Below are 18,014 nucleotides of genomic sequence, written 5' to 3' on the forward strand. Positions count from 1 at the left end.
AGTACTATATAACTAGCATTTATCAATATCTGCACTTTAATAATAAAAAAAGAAGTTATTTTTTTGTCAATTATATACCAAAGAAACAATGATGCCTTCAAAAATAATAATGCGTCTTCAATGAAAAGATTAAAGTTAGATAGGACTGTAAAGTATGCAAAAAGATTACTCAACCATTGATGAAACTAAACAATAATTATTGTACATGTGTATCTCTTATCTGGATCTATGAAAACTCACCAATGACCTAAAACATCTCAAAGGCATCATTTTACTGTTTTATCATTTTAAAAACTTTGCCTTTTACAATTTTGTTAGAAGTTTACAAATCTAAATCAATATCTGCTTCTAACAACTACGGTTTTCATCCAATTGAAAAAAAATGTTGAAATTTATAAGTTTTGCATATATGTTACCATTTGCATCTACAATACCAATAGCTGGTAATAGGGTATGATACTAAAAAAATATGACAAAGCAACTTCATAGCTAATGGTGAATATTATTTACTTTCCATGACCACCAATGTTGCAGGATTTTTTTTATTTCAATCTCAGTTTTAATACATACTATTTGTAATAACAGTTAGAGTTGTTGCTGAAGAGCTTTGTGCAGTCCCCACATTATTTGAAGCCAAACATCTATATGTTCCAGCATCACTTGAATCTGCATTGAATATGGTGAGTGATGGAGTAGATGGAGTACTGCCGCTGTATTTGTTGGTGTTAGTAGTGGATGTAATTGTAGTGACAGAAGTTCCAACTGTTCTCTGCCAGGTAACACTTGTAGCGGATGATACAGTACAAGATAATGTAATTGATCCTCCATTGTTTACAGAGTAGGATGTCTGTTGGATTGCCACAGTTGGGGTGCCTGGAGCTAGAAATTAATAACAAGATTAAAACTTTAAAAAGGATATTAGTGAATTTAAAAAAAACTTGAAGTTTGAAACTGCATAATCAAATAAAAGTAACTAGTTTTAATTATCATCTTTATAAGAAAATCAAAACAATCAATACATCTTGATAACCATACAAATCTTTATTGAGCCATGCAAGAATATATGTAAAATCATTCTTTGGTAAATGGTCTATATTTCATTTTCCAAAGAAGTTTGGGCCATACTAAAATAGATTATGAACTATATTGGTTTTTAAGAACAAAACTCCTGTTATTTTCTTTCTGTGAATTAAAGGATTGTTAATTGACTTTCAATGTTTTGTTCTATCCTGTTTTTGTATTGTGTTTCCTATTACTAATTGTGTGTGCTTAATTGTCAAAGATAAAGGTGTTGTGACCAGCAAAGATGTTCAAATAATCAAACATTTCATTATGTAGTTACAAATATATATGTATGTATGTACTATACAAAGTTACTTATGTATAAAAATAGTTTATACTTTAACTTTAACCATAGTCACAGGATAGACAGTTTATTCTATGTTTTTTTTTATCATAATGTCCTTTTTAAAATATAATGTCTAAAATAAAATAATAAAACTTCTTTCTCAAAAAAAAATCAGATCAGAAATAAATCAGAGTAACATTTACTTTTTCCAAAATGTTCCTTAATTAAAAAATGTTTTATCAAAATTTTCTAAGTATTAGATGAATATATATAATATAAGTTCTTATTTCTGGTTGAGGATATTTTGTAATAAACAGGTCACATGACCTATTCTGCCTCAAAATGTTGATGGTCTTTTTAAATAATAACATTTGAATAGAAGATATCTTGCACTTTTTTCATTTCATCTAACAAAAAATATATTTCATAATAACATAGAGTAACTAGTGTTAAATTTCATAATGCATAAAGTAATTCTAAGGTATTTGACATCTCCATATGTCCTTGAAAAATATTTTGTTTACATTAGTAATGTACTAGTTTGTACCAATCTTTATTCCAATAAATGTCAATAATAAATTCTGTACCATTTATATCTAAGTCTTTTAACAAAGCCAGACTTCAAAATACTTCATAAAAAATATTTCACCAAAAAATTTAAAGAGCTGGGGAAATTTATTGTTCAATATAAAGATTTTTTAAGCCTCAGGTAGGCTAGCTATTATCATCTTTTATTTTATTTCATTTTTCCTTTAAATCTAAAATATTTGGTAATAAAATGTCTTTCAATGCATGAACGAATTTCTTTTAATTTGAATATTCTATAACACCACAACATTTTGTGGATTTTCCAAGATTTAAATCTACTGGTAAATGGAAATACTAAAATTACCTTTACTCTGAACATAACAATGAAAACAATGTCTTTTCCAAGAAAATCCCCTACCCATGATGAAGGAATTATAAACCTATTGTTTTAGATTTAGGTTCCCATAGATTGGCAATGCTGCCAATAGTATACCTCAGTACCATCTATTAAAGATTGAAAATGTGTGCGTTATTAAATATTGTGCACTCACTCAATCCTAGAGAAGGTAAAAATATGTTCTAGTACTAATATTATAGTTTTCAAGATTTATACTTATTGGGGGAAAAAAATAAATGGGCAATTTAAACTCCTATTAGAAGATATACAACAGTTTTGGTGTAAAAGGAGTGTTGGTAGATCTTACATTTTAAAAATTTCTGCTGTGTCAGATTTTCTCTATAGTAATATTCAATCTTGAAAAACACATAATTATTCCCCTGTGTTCTATTTTCAGACATGTTGGCGGGTCATCAGACACATCTTTAAAAAGCGTGTGCAGGTTATACAATAATAGATGACATGCTTACAATAGCTTAAGCTTGTCACGGTGAACTTAAAACTCATTAGAAATGTCAAAATAAAGATGCTTGCAGCTTTTTTAAAAATTACAGTATATAAATTAAACATAATATTATTTTGTTTTAGATATTGTATATTTAACTGTGATAATCAGCTGTAATAAACAATCATTACATCCATAAATGAGATGTAAAAGGGAGTTCATTTTGCTTCAGGCCAGTTGTTAAATGAACATAGTTAATATGAATGACAGGTAAGCACAATTTTTTCCTTATTCACTGAACTATAAAGAAATTGTCCTGATTTATTCAACAATAGAAGTTTCTACAAACCAAACAGCATGTATTCAAGTTTAATAATAAAAAAAAAATTATATCATAATAGGTTTGCTCCAATGGACCTCTTATTTGCTTTCTTTACAAGGCCAAATTTCTCTTCAAAAGAACAGACTGTGACGTTCTAGATTAACATCTAGATAAAAATGAGTTATTATTTAACAGACCTTAAAATTATCACATACATTCCTTTTTCATAGGTATCCAGGCATAGATTTAATTTGGTTTATTTTCTAGTTTTTTTAATTTGTGACCTCCTGCATCTAAATATATCAAGTAATAAAAAACTGTTCATCTGATTACAAACTAATTTTTATAATTAATGGATCACAATTATCTGAAAGTCTCAACTTCTTGCAAATATTTCCCCAAGATAACCATAAACAATTGCACAGTACATGAGCTTTCTTGAGAGGTGCCATGGTTAATATTACTTATATTGTAATATTAATCATTGAAACAGATACTTTCACAAGGAGGGAAAAAAACTTTTGTAATTTCTGTCAAACTGGATGAGAAATTCAATATCCAATAGAAAAGAAAATGACAAATATGCATTAACTACTTTTGTAGTACTTTATATTCAATTTTCCCTAAGCCTGGTAATTTTATGTCCTAGATATAATTAGCATTCAAAGGCTAGAGTTTTTTATTTACGAAAATTTTAATGATTTCTCTTTCATATAACTATGCCTTTACTCTGAGGACACACAAACTAGAAAAATTTAAACCTTCAAATTTGCAGACAGGTCATGCATACAAAAAAAATCCCCAACATTTTAATGGCATTAATGGGATGAAAAGCTAGGATTTCTGAATAAAGTAATTAACCAAAGCTTCACTTTTGAACTTTTGATCAGTAATACAGGTAGATGTTCATTTTAACATCTAAAAATATAATGAATTCTGATTCTATCACAGATTACAACACTTTATGTATTTCCTTTAAAGCTGATGGTATCTCAGTTAACAAGATGGTTTAATAATGTGTCCAAAGCCATGATATTGCTTATGTGATAAACACGCCCTTCCATTCCAAAAAATACATGAAAAATGTACGACTTTTTATAAAATATGCAAAAAAGCTGGTACTCAAGAGAAGAAGAGATAAAATAACAATGAGAAGACAAAAAAATAAAAAAAACAAAGATACAATGTATATTTAATTGCCTACAACTACATTTTGTAATTCTTTATAATTGTCCATTTGTACTGATCCACTTAACATTCAAACTGGGATAAGTACAGTTTAATTGACTTTCATTTGCTTACAGGCAAATATTTTACATGAACATTGTAATTGTATTCAGTCCAGTTGAAGAAACCTTAATATTTCAAATTCAAGGAATGCTTGAAATTTCAGTGAAGTGAGAATGTTACCTTAATTATATATAATGTTCCCTTAAAGGAGCTACTGTGACTTTAAGATGAAAACAGCAATAAAGATCACTGTTCCTTTGCTTGTTTTCATGTGTATGTAGTGATTTTGTGCCATGCATTGATACACAATTTATAAAATATCCTTTCGTTAATTGTGTCTATAATATAATAACTATTGATTCATTGGTGGGTAAAGGTGGCACTCAGTAGAATCTGGTAAACAAGAAAATGGTTACTAAAAAAAGTTTAATGTAAACAAAATCATACTTACTGCTTACAGTCAAGGCTGCAATAGTAGAACTTTGTCCAGTTCCAAAGGCATTACTTGCGAAACATTGGTACGTGCCCTGGTCACTATTGTCTGTATTCAATATGGTAAGTGATGGTACAGATGTAGAAGAACCACTGTATTTGTTTGTATTTGTATTGGAAGTAATGGTGGAGACAAATCCATTGACATTTCGCTGCCAAAATACTTGGTTAAGTGCAGATGATAACGTTACTGAACAACCTAATGTTATTTGTCCTCCAGCATTTACAGAGTAAGATGTCTGTGTAAGAGAGACTGCTGGAACTACAACAAAAAACAAGAAATTAAATGAAAAAGCTTTCCTAAATAATTTAATGTTTCATTAAATGACTCTTCCAAAATAAAAAAAATTTTACCACAAAAAGAGGGGGGCTGGGCAAGTATGTGTTTTGGGAGCGAATGAACCAGATACATTTTGTATAATAGTCGATTATCGTGATACTGCATATATCTAGAAATCAAATCCACTTTGCTTATTTGAATATTATATTATACTAAAGAAATTGGTTACCGGTCATGGAAGCTATTTCAAAATGAAAGGGAATTTTTTAATTTTTAATTTAAGTGAAAGACAGGTTGTGGGGACAGAAAATAATTGTACGCAACAGTATACATCATTTAAATGAAACATAATGACTGTCGTTGCAAAAATTAAGGTTCCGTAGTTATTTTTAAAATGAAAGCAAGAGGCTTTAAACATTGCAGTATAAATACATGCTAAAATGACTGAAACGTCAAATTAGCAATCTTCGTGTTGAAAATTGGCTAACAAGGTCATTAAAAATTCAATTAAATTGTATAAATACAGGTTGCCAGAATGAAACTCGCAAGAACATAGAATAAGCAAGTCCAAACCTTGTATAAGGGGCCTGATGGGTTATTTTCGTTCTTTATGATCTACGCATTTTCTCAATCATGATCCATTTTCTACAGATTTCATTTTTTTATATTTTCGTGATCTGTGATCATGGAAATTTATTTTCTGTAAAATGTGATTGACAAAAAATTCAACTCATGAATCATGATAAGACCCCCCATAAGGCCACTCTTGTATGTGTAGTTGTTAAACTCTAGGTTCCCGTATAAAGTTAAAATGCCCCTATTCAAGAAGAATAAACTCACAACACACGAAAAATTCACTAAATTCGCTTTCATTGTTTTGATTTTGACGGCCTGACAATTTACGGGAATATCAGAGTGATTATAAACGAAGGACCCTGTGCAAGCAACTTATAATATCCATGTTACAAAGATTTGAATGATATCAAGCCAGTGCAGTTCAAACTATTATCACATGGTATATTTCTCATTTACATATTATGTGTAACTTGAGCGGAATTTCCACTGGCTTCGTTTTCCCGTTGTCTACCCAAGTTCTGGGATATCGGACAAAGTACGTAAAACAACGTAAATATAAACAAGATGTTTATTAGAAGACAAAAATTATGGTTGAACATATGATTAAATGAAAACATATACGGTGGTGGCTAGTCTACTTGTATAAATAAAGGTTCCTTATTCGCAAGCCAAAGTATGAGCGTCTGCTCATTTTAAATCCTTAGTGTAGACTGCCCAGAACCTGGTGAGTGACGTCATACTTATAGTTCCTAGGGACAACGAGCCCAGCTGGGCACAGGCCAGAACAGGAAGTCCCGACAAGGATAATTTCATGGCTGCTATCGGAAGAAAGAGTTACGGAACTATAAGTAATTCTAAAGTTAACCAATTTCCCCAAATAGATAGAATAAACAAGTAAACAAAGTGACAACCATTACATATGAATATTAATCAGCAAAAGAACTAGTCTACTAATTTCTGGCTATGGTAGTTAGCAAGCCAATACACCTTATCGCTATTTGTCCGCCATTACTGGATATCACAAAGGTTCCCGTAAATTTTTGACGTCACAAAACAAAATATCTGACGCCACAATGGAAAAAAATTGTTGTATGCGTCAAAAGTTCAAGTGGCCAGCTGGGATTATAGTGATAAGGTGTATTCTAGTCCGAGATTACTCTGACTCCAATGGCTGTTTTGCCAGACAAGCTGTGGCCGATCGCGAAGTCCCACGGCCCCAGCTTGTCTGAAAAACAGTCCTTGGACATCAGAGTAATCTTGGACTAGTGTATTCATGCAATTGTTGTTGTCCCCCTGACTGTTGCATAGCATGCAGATAATATACATGCACTGTACATTTTGTGCCATCTATTAGTTTAAACATATTTATTTATAGTGGATTGGGAAACAAGTTTTGCAACTTATATTAATCCCTTTCCACTTTGCGGGTGCGAGTGCTGCCTTGTAGTGGCATTAGCCTACTCTATTTCGAAATCTACAAGGGTGTCTATAACGTGCAAGAGATATTACTCTCTCTTAACACGGGTCAGCCATTTATCGTCCCCTTCCGACGGACCATCCTCGTTTCCTTAAGACCATACTCGCAAATGGTGTCAAAGGAGAGCCGAAAATCGAATTCCTGAAATTTTCATCCCAAACGGGAATCGAACCAGGAACCTTTGTGTTAGTAGTCCGATGCACTAACCACTACACAACGGCTCTCATCTATCACAGTGGTCCTGGTTGACCTTTGCTTGCTGCGACAAAACACAGCTCTGTGCATCGTATTTATACAGTTAAATACCGTTTTATTTACAACACTTTTTCACCAACCGGAAATCTATTTTCTAATAAGCAAACTCAAAGACGGTTCAGCAGTCAATATTCCGCGTCATTGAATCCTATGATTCTCCTATTAACGTTGCCGCTAGTTTAATAATATCTTTCATGGTCTCAGCTCCTTTCAAGCTTAGTCCTATATAACACGCCGCAGGTTTATATCATTTACATTCAACTTTTTTTATCGGATTTTTTTTTTACTATCGTGAATGTTGAACCGCGTTGAACTGACGTTTACTGAGGACGTTTAGAGAGTAGGCTATCACACCAATAGTGATATAAACAGAACGTGCAAGTCTGTTCGACAGCATTTATTCATTGGCTAAAGGTTTGAAATGTTTTAAAGAGGCGCTTGCCACATGAACTTTGACTCCATAGGCTCGCAAATCAAATAGATTTGATTTCATTATATTTGCATGTTTGCCGTTTTAATATTTATTTGTAAGTATTTGCACCGTATGCTGTATGATTTTTTATGTGATAGTCAGTTAAAGAGCTAACCAGAGCTCATGTTTTGTATGTTGTTATGTACATATATATATTTGACGACTCTAAATAAAATTTACTTACTAACCCCGCCACATTTTTACGCCTGTCCCAATAGTCTTGTATGTTGTTTTTTTTTTTATTTTAGATCATTTAAAAATTTTATATGCTTCATTTTCACTGACCTAGTATATAATTTTATTTAGAGGCCAGCTGAGGCCAACCTCCGAGTGCGGGATTTTCTCGCCGCGTTCAGTGAAGCCTTATTTGTGGCCTTCGGCTGTTGTGTGCTCTTTGTTCGGGTTGTTGTTTCGTTGACAACTCCCCTTTTCTATTCCCAATTTTATTTACTTCGGAACAGTTGCACTATTATTTATTTTACAACATGCACCCGGTGACTTTACATGCGGTCTGACTCAAAGTTTAGGGTTTGGCAAGTCTACATCTACTGGACGGATGCCACCATGACACACAAAGAAACGAATGGTAACCCAAACTATCAACACCATATAGAAAGGATGTAGTGTTAGTTTCAACTTCTATTATTAAAAATAACCCATTAAACTTTAAAATCTTTAAATTTCTATAGAATATGTGCATACATTTTTAAACAATACTTCTACCACGTAATTTTCTAGGAAAAATATTTAAAACATTTCAAACAATTGTGACTATTCTGTGATTTCATTATGCTTCAACAAATAAGCGAGTCACGATGGATCAGAATTGTTATGACATACAACGAAAATCGTCCTTGATTTTTTTTTTAAATAAATAATTTGTAATAGAATTATGTGCTTTAAAATTTTAATATCATTGTTTGCAAAGATATTTTATATGATTTTATAGAAAAATTATTAAACTGATTCATCGTCTCATTGTAGTTATTATGCATAATCCCTGACATTTTTTTCTAATGATATACATAATTCCTTAAAATTTAAGCTATACTGTATTACACAAGGACTCGTTGAGGTTATATGACCTCCTTGCCTTGCATAAGCTCTAAAGTTACCATTGAATATACATACTCCCTGATAATTTTATTGATTATACGATTTACTGTGAGTTATACATACAAACACATTAAATCTGGTATTTGTTGGTACGACTTACCTTGGGCATATGATGGTTGTAAGAAAATCCCTATCAACACTACCAGTGGCAGCACCATCTTTGTAGTGCACACCATTTTGTCAGACTATCGAAAATGACAATTTCTGACCTCTTTCTTTCGCAGCACTTTAACCTAAAAGGTAGAGAAAGGGACTTATAGTTTAAGAAAAAAGAACATTGATTTGCATAGAAACATAGAATTTACATTCACAAAAAGTAGTAATATATATATATAAAATACAAATACGTATTTTATGATACAAAGGACTAACCTAAAATTGTCTTGGAATATTAAAATGGACATAAACTTTAATTCAGTTAAAGACGATTTTGTTTTGTGCATAATGAACACTTTTATAAAAACAAACGTCCCAATTTGTTTTACTTATAGATATGTAACTAAAAAAAATTCGTGCATGTGGGTGCCGGAAAAAGTTGGACGAATCAATTAAACACAAGATTTTTTTTTATGTATGAATAAGCTTTTATAAGATACAAACGTCCTAATTTTTGGCTTCTCTATTGAATGATTATAATTGATTCATACATTTTGGTGTCAGAAGAAAACCAATGAATATAACTTTGTTATTCACCGCTGTAAAATTAATTATATAGAAATCCGACTCCGTTTACCCAAACAGAAATCTGTCTTACTCTATTCAACAACGCCCACCGTTACTTCAAGAACCAGTTCTAAGGGGCGTTAAATGTCCGCAAACATGTCGAGCGTATTAAGTTAAAATGGAAGGTATAAGTACTTACGACAATACAAATACTGAAAATACCGCAAAGGTTTATACATTAGGAAATTGTGACTTATAATGATTGAAGTTTGTTAAGATGACTGTCAACCTGGGTTTTTTTTAAGAAGAGCGAACAAAATAATACATAATTATGTGATATATAATCAGTTCTAATAGATTTTTTGCCATTCGAAGAAAATATATTGATTACACATCTTTTTCTCAATCGTTAAGGTCACATGGTTTGCCGATATTTAACTTAAGACGTAACATAGAGAGTACAGTGAGGAACAATAAGTGTGTGGCAATAAGTGATCATAAGTGTATAAGAAAACAAATTTACAGATCTAACATTGTTGGGTTGATGTTTAGACGAGTTGTATATATATACATACGCCTCCATACATAATATATGGTTGAAAGCCATAGTTTGACCCTGGGACTAGATCTAATATGAAAGCAAGCACTTTATTTAAGTAGCACTGGACACAATCAATATATAGTAGTAAATAGAGTATCAATGAAAGTCTGTGACATTTAAGACAAGTAATTGATAACTATAATATTAAACAATGAAAACTAGACGTTTAAACTCCAATGATTTTGGTGAATTAACATAGTTTCACGAAATAAAAAAAAGATTAAAACATGGTAAATAAATACATTGTATATAATTATTAAGTACGGTGAAGCTAATAATTCTGCAAGTATTCGCTATTGATTATCGTATTTAGATTCTTCCATCTTTTACTGTTGTTTGATGAAATATATCAATCATTATTTGTAGTAAACCCGTATTACAATCTGTTATAATTGATTTGTTTGAATAAAGGAAATATTAATCTTGATACTACAACACATTTTACACCAAATTGTGACACAACTATTCAAACTCGCTACTTTTTCACCCAGACAGTGGACCAATTGAAAGCAAACTATCAACTTCTGAATTCACAGTTAAGCTTAGTTTACTTTTGTAGGAAGTTATTTCCTTCTGAATTTGAAATTGTAAATACGTCCATAACATAAACAGAATGTAGCCAGTCATTATTTGCTTGTGTCGTTTTGGTGCTGTCTCATTTATGTTTAGCTACCATATTTGTATATACATGATACACGTGTAGGTATAGGAAGATGTGGTATGACTGTAAGTGCCAATGAGTCAACTCTCCATCCAAGTCACAATTTGTAAAAGCAAACCATTATAAATCAAGGTACGGTATTTAACACGGAGCCCTGGCTCACACCGAACAGTAAGATGCAAAGGGCCACAAAAAGTTATAGTGTCAAACCATTCAAAGGTGAAATAAACGGTCTAATCAATAAAAAAAAACTTGATTGAAATCATATATATGAGACGAAGTGGTATGATTGCCACTGAATCAGAAAACTCTTCGCCAGAGACCAAATAAAGAAGAAGTAAACATTTCAAGGTCAATATAAGGCCTTCAGCCTTGACCAAAACCTTAGTTAGCTGTGCTTGAAAACGCACCGAAATGACAAATGCTTTAATAATTCGAGAGAGAGAAGTATGTATATTTCAGTGCAATGATTTTTATAGTTCGTTCTTATGTTGTACTGTTATACCACTGTCCTAGGTTAGGGGGGGGGGGCGATCCCACTAACATGTTTAACCCCGCCACATTATATATTTATGTGCCTGTCCCAAGTCAGGAGCCTGTAAATTCAGTGGTTGCCGTTTGTTTATGTGTTATTTTTTTTTTACATAAATAAGGCCGTTACATTTCTCGTTTGAATTGTTTTACACTGTATTATCGGGGCCTTCAAAAGCGGACTATGCGGTATGGGCTTTGCTCATTGTTGAAGGCTATACGGTGACCTGTAGTTGTTAATGTCTATGTCATTTTGGTCTTTTGTGGTTAGTTGTCTCATTGGCAATCATACCACATCTTCTTTTTTCTATGAACAAAACAATAAACGAAAAACTAAATCGGTTTACAGCAACACACAGTAACCACGGACATACAGACTCATGATTACATATGTACAGTTTATTAGCTAGTTGCATGTCTGACGTCAGACACTCAAATCAATCCATGTGTTCGTAGATAGTAGATGTTGTTGTGTCCTATTAAATTGTTATACGATGATGACTGATGTTCCCATATTTTGACTATTTTATTGATTGTGACTGTTTATTTAACGCATCATGTAAATGTAACGGAATTTGATGAGACTGTTATTAAAGTGAGAGGGTTAGCGCTATAGAACCAGGTTTAATCCACCATTTTCTACATTTGAAAATGCCTGTACCAAGTCAGGAATATGACAGTTCTTGTCCATTCGTTTTTGATGCGTTTTGTTTTTTGATTTTGCCATGTGATTATGGACTTTCCAAATTGATTTTCCTCTGAGTTCAGTATTTTTGTGATTTTACTTTTTTCTATATATAAAACCCTTTTTTTTAATGCAATAATAAACATTTTTATGTCACAAATTGTGCTGCGTTTGATACGTATTTTAACCAAATGAAACAGATACGATTTTCAGTCTCTTTATGTCTGTAAGTGGTGATCAAAATTATAAAGCGTTAAACATGTATTTACATATGCAAGATCTTCTTTTCATTTTTAATAAAAACTGGAACAATTAGAACGGTGGCCATTATTTTAAAATAATTTTTCTAGTACAAAAAAGTCATCTACACAAACTTATTCAATTTCAATTATGGCCAGCTTTAATGATTTAAAAAAAAAAGACAATTCAAATAAGAAGATATCTCAACATTTGTACTTCTGATTATCCTAACATTTAACGTTGGTCATTTTTAAAGACCTATCGTGACAATGAGGCAGATGATTTTTGAGTGACATATCAAGACATGTATTCTTAACTTTGTCAGTACAAAAATAGTAGGGGGTAATACTAAGTAATAAATACAATAAATTCGCTTTTGATAAAAAAAAAACAAAAAACAAAAAAAAAACGGTACATATTTGATTGCTTTCATTCATATTCATTCAAAAATGATAACTTTCTATTTCATTTGTATTGTGGACTTATTCAATAAGATATAATTTAACAAATACTTTAGTACTATTATATCTTTCATTTATTTATTTCAGCACTTTATAATAAAAAAAAAAACCAGCATGTTAAAAAAATAATTACAATGCGGTGTTAGAAAACCAACCTTCTTCAGAGAAAAAGTGTTTAGCATTGCATTCAATAACAGAAATTCCTCTTTTTATATAATTCAATCTGTTTTTCGTGCATTCCTTTAGACAAGTCTATTATGTTATTACTTGGTTGGGTTTTGTAACCAAGCTTGCCTTTATATGTTTGTTTATGAATTTCTCAGATATTTTGGATAAAAATCATGTATGGCTTTATTTTTGAAACGTGAAGCAAAATGCTGAATACGGGGTTTGGTGTGACTATGGATTTCGAGATACAACATGTATATTGGATCATAAGATCAAACATACTTATGTATGGCTATTTTTACTGCGTGAGGTAAAACACTTAGTATGACGTAGGCTTTAAAAGTATTTCAGCAACAAGATACAAAATCAGGAACAACCAGCTTGTCCACAATATACCTGCGTATTTATAGATATTCAGCCTTACATCTCTTTAAAAACACTTGCGTTAAAGATTTCCAATTTGCTGATATTTTTCAAAATATTAAAAGTGCTAGGCAGTAACACATCATCGTTCATGATCAGTGTAGATTTCAATTAATGGAGAAAATGAAAAAATCTAACTCCCGTTTAATCAGAATGGCCGCCAGCACGAATTCAATTAAAGTTAATAATATTTTTTACAACAATTCCTGCTCAGATTGTATTAAATACTTAATGTTGAAATACATGCACCTATATAAAGGCAATACTTCACAGACACTCCCATCTCATGCAGTTAGTACCTGATACCCAGCCATTACGCATCTCAGAAGCGAGTATACCTTGTTTATGATATAACATAGTTTGGGTGTACATAATCAGTCTTCATTGGATTTTAATCGGTTATTTGGGGGTTCTTCTGTGTTTTCTTCTGATGTAATGAGATTTAAATATACATATTAAATGACACAGTTCAAATAAACTTTAATTGATTTGTCAGCATTCTGGTCAGTGAAACTAAAATAGAGCAAATTCATTGAGCCAGAACAAAATTTTAAATGTCTATTAAATCCTAAAAACCGGTTTTCCTTCCTTTCAACAAATATTTCCAATATCAAATATTTGTAGAATCATTGAAATAATACACTGTTAAATTGAACTTGATAATTGAAAGGCTGCTTTCTTACAAACAAAATTATATTCGAATACGATTAAAAATCTTTAAAAAAAAAAGCCATCTGCTTCACACATGCAAATTTTACTATAATCAAAAACTACAAAAGTACAAATTTGATCAAGTAGGAGAAAATGGCTGATTACTTGTAAATGCACTCGATTATGCAGCACACTTCAAATTATACTTTACATAAACAAGACAGTCCAAAGTTGTTACATCAAGTTATTATTGTTTTTTTCCTAGCGTTTGTTTTGCTCGCGCAAAGACCCAATTAAAATAGTACTTTCCCTGTCTGTTTATTAGCTGTTTACATTTTATCTTATCTAACAAGTTCCATTTATACCACTAGCAAATGTAAGTAAATAGACAATAGTAACTTATTTTATATGCTTACTTTCTACCTCTGTTTCATGGAATCAAACGCTACTATATATTTTTTTTACAAAGCAAACGATACATTCCCCATTTTTATATATATATGTTAACAGACACATAATACAATACTATTAATGACAATGGTGGAAGTTTGTAGTGTTAACTGTTTGCAATGCTTTTACCAAAAAAATATATAGCTAACTAAAAAAATGCATTAGCCTAAAATATTGAAACAGAGTAAGATAGCATCTTCAGTTTTAAGACCCATTTATTTCCAGTACTGTCTCACAGATTGAGTTTCATTGAATTTTGCAATGCATTAAGCCAATTTTGAGGAGTCGTAGATCTCAGATTTTCAAAAACTGAAATAATTATCTAGTGGTAATCAATAGCTCACGATTAATTACAAATGTAAAAATATAATTCCGTTATTAAAAATAATGATTGTATAAATTTAGAGAAAACTTACCGGTTAGATCTAGCCGACTACCACCCGATGACTGTGAATTTAAATACCTGATCCTGAAAGTGACTATACACGCCCACTATACCTTCACCAAACAATGTGTCAAATGACAATATATAGATCTAGATCCAATACTAGTTTTCAAAAGAAACTTTAATGTAGTGGGTATAAGGTATTTCAACTTCGTTTTAAATCTAAGGATTATTTATTTCGTAATGTTTTTAAATGTTCTTGCGGAAAGATTTACGTAACACTAGTTCTGATCTTCTATTTAGTGTAATTAGGTCCTTTATTTTGTGATTATACCAGCTGTATTTAATTATTCTCAATTCAAGGTATCTCCGTTTTAAAAATATATTTTGAAAGAAAAAATAGCTGTTTGAACAGAACCAAAAAGAGATAAGAAAGAAGCTTCTTAAAATGCTTAAGTATCCATGCAATGTTATATAACCTCACTAATGATTGACGATTTAGAGACCAACTATTTTTAAGGTTTGGATGGTTGATTAACATTTCACTGGAAACGGAACATTTGACGTCGGTACTATCATGTAGATAGCGACAGAGAAATACTTCAGGTTCCATCAGAAGAAAACAAATGACAAAATACTTACCATGACTATGAACTCTATTCAACAAAATAAAAACTGAAAATTACAATAAAAGCTGAGATGGATGAGGCTAAATGTGCTTGCTTGAATAATAATTTCTTTGCTACAAGACATTGGCTATATAAATCATGCTTAGTCAGTAAAAAAAAACACATAAAAATAGTAGTAAATAACTAAATCTGTATTTGGCAAAGTTAAAGATGTAGCTATAATAAGTTCCAAACATAAAATAGCCCGAATTTTCGACTAACTCTATATCGACCGGACCCTTTTTTTTAGCCATGTTTAGAAATTTAGATCATGTTAAAACACTCGTATCTTCTATTATTGTAGTTTCGGTCTATAACAGTTGACGAGTTAAAGCGACAATTTTTCACCTATTTATTGATACTCCATATGCCCGACCCAAAACTTGAATGTGCTCCAGAAAGTGTTATTCATATTCAACTTGACTGAAGGCATATATATACCTTAGTTGAACGGTTCTACAATTTTTGTGTTTCATAACAAAAGAAAAAGGCATTTATAAACAATAGGTAATATAACAAATTAAATTACTACAAAAATATAATTTTAGTTTTTTTGGGGTTATAATCCTTAATACTATATTATAAAAGTCAAATAGCTATAGATTTAATACACACACTTAAAGCTATAATCATATTCAATTATATATATTACAACAGAGATTTTCGTAAACCTTCTAATCTGATGTTCCCAAAAGTATAATATAATAATCGAAGACCCAACAAATAAAACATTCCAGACGTTAAATTTAAGGTCTTCAGGTCTATATACCAAGCACCTGGTATAGCAATTTGTTTTTTGAAGGGTTTCCTCCGCCTTATATTCAATTTGTTTATTGAAAACACATGCACTGCATTTTTGTTTAAGTTTTTATTTTTGTGTATTTTAAAATATCTGCTCAGAAAATATGTTAATGCTTTCAAGTTGTGAATATAACCAATAACATTTTTTTATTTCATCTCCTCGCATTGGACATCAGAAATTAATAGCCGAATAGTACATGAATTCAATGAAACAGTTCAACCATATAAGTATAAATGTAAGTATGGACTCTTAATATTTATTTAACCTTGTATTGGTCGGATAACTAATATTGAAAATAGAACATCTATTCAATACAATACATTACAATACAATACAAATATGTTTATTATAGTGAAATTGTGTATGTCCAAAAAAAGTACAATATTGAGATATTTCAATTAAATTACACCTGCCTATTGGACCTATACGACAGTATATATACATACTAGTATGTGAATTATTTCAAATCATGTGTTGTTTGCATTTTGTTAATAATTGTTCTAAAAAGGGGGCGAAAGATACCAAAGGGACAGTCAAACTCATAAATCGAAAATAAGCTGACAATGCCATGGCTAATAATGAAAAAAGACAAACAGACAAACAATAGTACATATGACAAAATGGTACCCGTCGTGTTGCGTATGTGATATTAGTATCGATCTTTTTCCGAGGACATTCAGATAAAAATAAATTAAACTTTTCACTGCTATACAAATTCAATATGGTTTCACTAAATCCAGAGAATAGTTGATCGCGTAGACCGCTGTAACTATTTAACCAGAAAGTGTTATTCATATTCAACTTGACTGAAGTCATATGCATTCTGCAAATTGGTTATTATTCTGACTCACCAACAAAACGTATTGTTTCCAATCTTAGTGGTAGAATACCACATATAAATTGTACCAGTATCGATCTTTCACTGCGTTTTAATTTGAGTTTGATATAAGATTCTGTTGAATATGTAGATTTAGAGGTTTTGTGTGTACGCAGTTTCGGAATGTTTGTTTATGTGTATACCATTTCATACCATCTTGTAGCAAATATATTCATAAGATTGTTTCTGACACTGTTAACATCACATTTTAGCTTTGTTGAAAGTTATTATCATTACCATCTAATGCCATTATTGTTCTTACACTAGATGACCAATTGTTCGTACATAGTTCGACATAGTTCGTAGTCTCTTCAGAACACCCTTTTACAAAGTCTAGTATTGTCAATATCCATCAATCGGTCCCAGTACCTTATCATATTACACCAGTCTCGTTATTTTGAAGGTAACCATCCATTATAGCCATTGATAAATAGCTTTGGAGCAAACTTGTGAAGTCTAAGAAAGTATCCTATTGCCTTGTTTTGAACAGTGTCGGCACAATTAGTCTCCATAACCCCTAACTGAAGAACAGTAGTCAACTATAGGCACATTATAAGAACTGTATTGTTTTTTCATAAGACTTTAAGGCAAATTCTTTGAAACTGCGTATCTTTGACTTATAATTTCGAGTGATCTTCCAACAGCGGTATTTTTCAAGTATTTTCAGCATTTGATGTATAGTATTTTTTCTCATTGAAAATAAATCCGGTAAAATACTGTATGATGTATCAGTTGTATATGTTATGCGTATATGCCCCCCTGGGGACCTAATTTGGAAAATAAAATTTATCTTATCTTATCTTATTATCT

General features: G+C 31.2%; 1 protein-coding gene across 19 annotated transcripts in view; it reads right to left on the bottom strand.

Annotated features, from left to right (window-relative positions):
• The window catches only part of LOC134711713 (hemicentin-1-like), an 81,888-nt gene extending 66,855 nt beyond the window's left edge, over window positions 1–15,033 (bottom strand). For all 19 annotated transcript variants that reach the window (XM_063572519.1, XM_063572515.1, XM_063572510.1 and 16 more), the window contains exons 1-4: window positions 14,889–15,033; window positions 9,039–9,171; window positions 4,722–5,024; window positions 571–879 (exon numbers count right to left, since the gene is read on the bottom strand). In XM_063572519.1, coding sequence (XP_063428589.1) covers window positions 571–879; window positions 4,722–5,024; window positions 9,039–9,114 — 688 coding nt within the window. In that variant the 5' untranslated portion in view covers window positions 9,115–9,171; window positions 14,889–15,033. The remainder of the gene's footprint in view (window positions 1–570; window positions 880–4,721; window positions 5,025–9,038; window positions 9,172–14,888) is intronic.
• Between the last annotated feature and the right edge of the window lie 2,981 nt (window positions 15,034–18,014).

The sequence above is a fragment of the Mytilus trossulus genome, chromosome 3, assembly GCF_036588685.1.
Source record: "Mytilus trossulus isolate FHL-02 chromosome 3, PNRI_Mtr1.1.1.hap1, whole genome shotgun sequence".
NCBI lineage: Eukaryota > Metazoa > Mollusca > Bivalvia > Mytilida > Mytilidae > Mytilus > Mytilus trossulus.